We start from the raw sequence: 7610 nt of genomic DNA, 5'->3' as shown, positions 1-7610 counted from the left end.
AAGCACACATGTCTGTGGGAAATAGTTTGTCTCAGCCCACTAACTATTAATTTTGCTAAACAGCTTGGAATGGTAAATTGGAACTTATGTTTCACAATTAAAAACTGCAATCAGGCACGATTTCTATTGCAGAAGAAAATGGCAATGTCTCTGCACTAAAACAAACCTGCCTGTTCTTATCTATTTTTTTTTTATCCTGGCATCTCATGGGGCTGCCAAGAATGAGTTAACATGTTAGCTTCGTCATTCCCACCAATTAGAATGACCAAAGATCCAACACTTGGCAGAAAACCAGGTGAAGATAGCAGTACCTGCAACAAATTGAGGACAAGCAAGTGTAATTTAAAAAATTGCAATCAGGCAGGTATGTTTATTTTGTTGGAGAAAGGACATTACCTGACCTAGCTGCACCTTAAAGAAAGTTGAACAATAACAAACTTATTGGAAGGATCAACTATGTTATAGAGGGGATACACAAATAATAAGTGCTGTGTTAGTACTACTAACAAGTGGCATCAAATATGTTATTTTTAATTTTGTCTTACACTTTAATTATCCAATTATATTCATGTAAATTAAAAAATAGAAGCTTCTGCTCATCGGTGGCTGTTTAAAATCAACACCGATTCACTCCACATCACTTTTGAAAATACCTTAAGATTTTTTTTTTTTTACAAAGACAAAAAAAGAAGATGCACGAGCCATTGTACCAGAAAAAGGTGCAATATATTTCATAATATTGTTTTTTCTTTTGCAATGTGTACCATTCAAACATTTTGATTTTACTACACCAAGAATACCTTAGTGCATAGTCCCCATTTTTAGGGTTAGGCAACTTATGGCTGACCTCTAGTTCCAACTATGGTCAGTACACTAGTGGCACAGGTTGTCTATCCCTAAATATATTAGAATATAGCAACAACTTCTAAAAAATGGCAAATACATTCTTTATTGGCATGGAAATGCTCCAACCTAAACCATTCTGATTTACCGCAGTGCCTATGCATGCAATGAAAATATTTCTGATATATAAAGGACAAAGGAAGTCGATGAATTTTCAGATAATTACATGGTTTGTGTGTGAGATTATATATAAACACTTACACAGGTTTATATATAACAGGTTGTGTATATAATATATGTTGGCAATTTTAAGGTAATATTTCAAGGGCTTATAAAACTTTATAAAACTGACCCTTTTCCTTTGTTTAGCATTTAGATTGATTCTAAACACACACAAAAAATATACAGATAAAACTGACAGATCCAAACCAAGGCTGAAACGCTAAAAGCCGATATTTCATTATTTTGTCTTGGACAAGGGAATAGAGAAGGAGCAAAACCAAACGTAAACATAACCAAAAAAATATGTAAATGCTTTCATCAAAGTTTATGAATTTCCAATATTTGTCGGCGTGGTGTTGTGCCCTTCCGGGGCCCCCTGGCTGTGCTGATCTTGTGAGGAGTAGTCTGGAGCCGAGCACTGGCAAGACTTAGTCCCTCCCAACACACCGGAACCCATTCCTTTGCCACCAGTGTGACCACGGTTAGATTAGCCATTCTTTTTTGCTCTCGTCGATGGTTTCGGTAAAGTTGGGGTCATTGTTTATGATTGCAGCATCAGCATTGTCTGCAGATTCGGCTCCCTTAGCTTCATTGGTATGGTAGGTCCCTTTGTGACGGAACATGTAGCGTATCAGGAACACCAGGGTGCACAGTATGGTGAAGATCACCACAGCAATGATACCTGTAGGGAATTAAACAAATTAACTCAAAACGAAATCGCCATAATTTTTATGTATTTTAAATGCAAGTAAGTTTCTGAACTTTACCAAACATCCTTTTGTAGTACCCTATACAGTAGAACTCTGGAAGAGGGAGGAGAAGCACAAGAATCTGCAGTGATCATGTGTTACAAAAGCACATAATGCTAGGAAACAACAGCAAAGTGACAGGGAGATGCGCCTATCAGTCTATGGCTTGGCTGTCCAGTCATAGCCTAGGGCAGAAACTAAATTTAAAAAAAAAAGGGTGCAGCACTGCTCCCTAATTGGATGGGAGCGCAAAGTCTCCCGGTGTACCTACATCACACATCCTGGGAGACTCTTGGGTAATCCTTCTGCGCAAGCCTGAGCATCTCGGGCATGCGCAGAAGGAGCCTTTTCGCGCAAAGGGAACAATTTGACGATCTCAGGCATGTGCAGTGAGATTGGCAAGTTTTTTTCCATCCTACGTCACCTGATCTCAAGCCTGGGTCGGGTGATGTAAGATGTAGAACCTGGAAGAAGAGGAGAAGATGACGGCACCCGAAGCGCCGGCTCCGGGACAGATCCTGGGACAGCGCGGGACCCGATGCAAGACACCCCTGGATGGATCTGACTGCCCTCCAGGTTTGAAGGTAAGTGTTTTTTTTGGGGCACTTTTCAGTTTAGTTCCTCTTTAAGATATTACTACTGAGCCTAAAGTGATGTCATTGCTGTTTTAATATGGCATAGTAGTTATAATTTCCATCATTTACCTCCAATAATTGCAGAGTTTCTGTTCACGCCATCTTTAAGAGCTTGCCCTTCATTGTTCGGGAAGTTGGTCTCTGTTTCAAATAGAATTGAAAACAAAGATTTAATAAAGTGTTTAAAATCAGACTAATATCTGTTAGAATAATACATCCTGGTAATAAACATTAGTCAAGAGGTCAGAGAATCAAATGACATAATAAGGCATCACTTTAGGTTTGTGTGATCCCCCTTTGCAAGAATCAGTACTTTAGCCCCTGTAGCTATGGTTGGTACCTGGAAATCACAAGAATTAAAAGCTAATTTGCAGTTCACTCCTATTTGTTCTTTCTTTCTGTAATAAGACAAACTTATCTGCTTGTTTACAATATTCTGCTGAATGTACACTGAGATGCGCATGTGCATCTCAGTATACCATCCTGGCATACCCCGATACCTGGAATAAATGAACCCCTGCACAGAAGTTACATAATTCAGGTCTAGCTGATTCAAGACCAAAGACCTGAACTTGGAAGAAGACCAGGTGAAGAAGTCGGTACCAGGATCAAGTCCTGCTATAAGGTGGCTGTGGTACGTTTGGTGTTTTCTAGTGTATCTCTGTGCAGGAATAAGACTGCCTTTGTTAAAGCATCATCACAAAATATAAACTAAAATCATAATTTACCGTCACATAAATTTGCTGATGGAATAGTGAGGATGAACTATGGAAAAGCAAAGAAAGGTCGGAGATAATATCCTAAAATGTTTTTAAAGAATACATCCTATCGGAGAAGTAGGTGTACTTATGCAGAGTATTAAACAGCATACTGATGACAAAATCACCCTAAGGGATGATTTAGATACTCCTGGGACAATTCATCTTCTGTATCTAAGTAACTAAATGCTTAAACACATTCATGCTTTGGACATAAAAAAAAACATGCCGTCAGTTGTGCTTTATAGAGCACGAATGCAAGAGAGACAACACTTTGCTTACTTGTATAATGATATATATTATCATATATATATATATATATATATATATATATATATATATATATATATATATATATATAGGGGGGACCTGAATGAGTGACCAGAGGGTGGTGTCCAGCCTGCATGTAACAGTTACAGCAGCATGTACAATCCTAAAATGTCTTCTTAGGCAGATCTATAAGTCTGCTTTAATACATTTTTGAACTTGGCCCTGATACCTAAAAAATCTTCCACTGAAGACCACATTAACACCGACTTTTCTACTCAATTTTCTGGGTCCTCTGAAGCTCCTAATGGAGACCCAGGAGATTGACGGTGTGGAAAGACATTTGACAGGGGAAGTTAAGAATATACTGTGTTAATTTACAAGCATACTTTCATTTTAAATTGTTAATTAAAATTGAGTTAGTCATGTCAAATGTATAGAACTATAATGTATCGAATATATAGGAAATCCCTACTGCATCACTCTTACAGCTGAAACCAGCAAACACAAACTGATGCATCAAACAACTATGAAGATGCTGTTATATAAAAGAAATAGATTGCTTTGTATCAGTTTAATGGCAAATGTTACTATGTAAGAGGATTAGGACAAATTGCATATGCTTTCATTTGAAATAAATAAAGATTTCTGATATCCAAGAGGGAAATGTCAGTATTTGGCAGGATATGATTTTACATTTTATATATTGTGGGCAAGAACACCTAAAAGGCTCTAAAATTGTAGTTACTGTATTCAGTACTGCAATTTCAGTGTTTGTTTATATGCTGGACAATGAAATCACCAGGTTTAGATGTTGGAGAATGAAACCACAGGGTTTGGATGTTGGAGAAATTACCCACTTGGGTTCATATGTTGGAGAAATTACCCACTTGGGTTCAGATGCTGTAGAATTAAACTACAAGGGAGGTTTTTTCTGTTTAGTTCTTTTGGTAAGATCTCTACACAGGGTTCCTGGATCTGTTCGCCTGCTGTGGCCATTATAAGAACTTTCCTCTTTCTTTGTTAGATATTGTATTTATTTTATATTGTGTGGAATGCAGGAAGAGATTCTAGAAAACTAGAAAACATACAAAATTGAGTGGGAAGACCCAAAGCTCTTCAGTGGACAATAACAGAGTCGGGGTTATGGCAGGGAATTGTCACTGTTGGGTTGATATTGATATAAAAGAACCATTGATTTCCTATATTGATAACCAAACTGTAGGTTGCTATTAACTTTTAAACAGTCTCATAAGAGTAAGGTCTGGTTATTGTTTGTATTATATTACAGGTAACATAAGCTACCTTTCTTATAAGATTCACAGCTTTTGTGTATTTTTTTAAATAATGTATAGCAAAGCTGTCTTTGAAGAAAATATGTTCATTATTAATTTGTTCATTCATTCGTTCATGCATTGAAACATTACATAAAAGTGCTTACAATGCACATGATTGAAACAGTTAACTTAAACAGAAAACTGCTTGTATTGAAATGAGTCTCAAATCCGGTTAATATTGTATACAACAGCCTTACTGGAAAGATAAGCTCCTTAAATGGTCAGCGACCCTACCTCTCACTCACATTTAATCACTTGTTATCTACCACCACCAAGTCAATGGTGATCCTTTTGTGTTACACGCCTTGTTAGAGAAAATTGAGTAAAGCTACGTACACACGTCAGATTTTTATCGCCTGATAATCGGCATCGGCCAATTATCGGGCGAAAATCTGCCGTGTGTACAGTCGGTGTCGTCCATCGTCCGGACGACCGACCTGCCGGATCCACGGACGATGGACGACAGCCGATCGTAATGAAAGGGAAGGGGAGAGCGCGCAGCAGGGTGCCGCTCCGTCGCTCTCCCCCTCCCCTCTCCATAGAGCATGAACGGTGCTGTATGTACAGCACCGTTCATGCATCGTGCACTCCCTTGTCGTTGGAAAGGATCGTGAAAGATCCTTTCCAACGACAAAAATTGGAAGTGTGTACGCAGCTTAAATGAGTGGAGAAGTTACCACCCACCACGCTACCATGTAATAAGTGCCACTTATACCATAGACCAAGCCCTCAGGAGATTTGTCTTAGTTCACAGTGCCAGTGACCAGCTTACTAAAGAATCCAAGTAGGTGGATCTTGGGTTGGAGTCACTGGGCCTGATCTATCCAAGGCTGGAGAGCATACACTTTGATTAGTGAAGCCGATTCCTCATTTTGAATCCTGGACCAGATCAATTCCAGGTTTGCTGGATCACCCAGGTTCACTGATGAAATTGTATCCTCTCCAGCCTTGGAGAGCTTTAATAAATCAGACCCATTATGTTGACTAATAATAGGACTGATATCAGAATTTACCCTGTAACCTGTGATGTACAAGGTGGCCATACTAATCACTAAGCAAATTTTCTAGGTCGAATACCCTGGCCATTTTGTTTGGATAAAGTATCAGAAAGGTAAAACTGCCTAGTGATTTTTGCTGTCTATGTCCCAATCACAACTGTAATTGTAAGTGATGTAAATGTAAAGTGATAGGGATTCCTTACAGGCAGATGACACAGGTAAAGGTGTCATTTTTCAAGGATTCCCCCTAACCTCCTGTTCTAGTGACAACTGGATTTGACATCACTTTCTGTCTTGAGAACAACAGCCATCAAAACAATTGGAGAAAGTGAATAAAGCCAGTCGGGAAACAGAAATAGTTACAAAGCAGAGTAGTTTTCACTAGTTTATTAATTCACAGCCAAGTTGTTTTGTGATATTGAGATGCTAATCAGTTTTTCATATCATCCTTATTTCAAGAGTGTGAAATCCCTGTAGGCTGTGCAGCAAAAAGCATATCATGGTAGGTGTTGAATGAGCAGTCAAGATTTAGCAAGTGAAAAAGTGAAAAATATGTGGTAAAAAGTGAGTGAGCAGTGAGCACAAAGTGATAATGCTTGTTTACTGCAACAATGAGTCTCAATATTATTTTGCTCTATCTTGGAATGTAGTGTAGTAATAAAAACAATTCTGTAATTTAAATGTATTCTACTTATTTTTACGGTATGTTTGCCTAAAGCTATTAAATATAAGGCAGGTATTTTCATACTTTTGGCAATTCCCATCAGAGTTTTGTTCAACTGTTTTATTTATACAAATATTTTCTAAAGTAAGAAAATCAAATGTTATTACAATAAATATCCCCATTAACACTAACACAGGTCATATGTGTGTTTGATTTGATATTTTTTTAGCATTGGTAGAGTGGGGAGAATTTGTAGTTTTTGAGAAGTTTTTTGTAGTATTTGAGAAGTTGTATATTGCTGCAAAATCCTCCATGTGCATAATGCCTTCTTAGCACATTTTAAATGTATTGGAATGCAAGGTGGGTTTTGTGTGTATTTTACATGCATTTTCTTAATGAGGGCACATGGAACATATGTAAATGTGACTTGATTGATGTACTTATTAAAATGCAAATTAATTGCATTTTAAGTGAACTTTCCATGTATTGTAATCTACTGTGATGTAACATTCATTTTAAGGAAAAAAGTTAAAAGAAAAATAAAAAAAGAGGAGTTTTCTAAAAATGAAGTGCACTGTCCGATGCATAGAATATAATGACAACTATGTTCCATGTGCTTTTAGTGTTCAGCGATCCTGGGTTGTAGTGCACATAAAGGGCCTGATTTATTAAAGCTCTTCAAGGCTGGAGAGGATACACTTTCATCAGTGAAGATAAGTGATCCAGCAAACCCGGATTGGATCTGGTCCGGGATTCAGAACATTTGCTAGTAAATGACCTTGAAGAAATCCATTCTGGGTTTGCTAGATCACCCAGCTTCACAGATGAAAGTGTATCCTCTCCAGCCTTGAAGAGTTTTAATAAATCAGGCCCAAAATGATAAGGTGTTAAAAGGCCCTACCTGCTCTCAATTTATTTCCCCTTTAATTCCAGTCAACTCTTTCCATTGGAGTTACACATAAAAATAAAAACCCAATAGAGTGGGACAGTGGTCCCACTCTATAGTGCCAACATTTTACACAGCACTGTACAACTGTGTATATTTATCTCCTTTCATCTCTACATATAATTTACAAGGCTAGCTGTCATCTAAATTTTCTGTGTATCCTTAATTGTTGTTTATGTCTGTGCTATGTA

The 7610-nt window shown here is 37.7% G+C and overlaps 1 protein-coding gene across 1 annotated transcript in view; it reads right to left on the bottom strand.

Moving 5' to 3' along the window:
• Window positions 1-704: 704 nt before the first annotated feature.
• Window positions 705-7610, bottom strand: part of CNTNAP2 (contactin associated protein 2) — a 902024-nt gene continuing 895118 nt past the window's right edge. Inside the window, exons 23-24 of the mRNA XM_072412254.1 lie at window positions 2519-2590; window positions 705-1747 (exon numbers count right to left, since the gene is read on the bottom strand). Coding sequence (XP_072268355.1) covers window positions 1548-1747; window positions 2519-2590 — 272 coding nt within the window. The 3' untranslated portion in view covers window positions 705-1547. The remainder of the gene's footprint in view (window positions 1748-2518; window positions 2591-7610) is intronic.

The sequence above is a fragment of the Pyxicephalus adspersus genome, chromosome 5 (assembly GCF_032062135.1).
Source record: "Pyxicephalus adspersus chromosome 5, UCB_Pads_2.0, whole genome shotgun sequence".
Taxonomy (NCBI): domain Eukaryota; kingdom Metazoa; phylum Chordata; class Amphibia; order Anura; family Pyxicephalidae; genus Pyxicephalus; species Pyxicephalus adspersus.
This window is presented reverse-complemented; position numbering and strand designations above follow the sequence as displayed.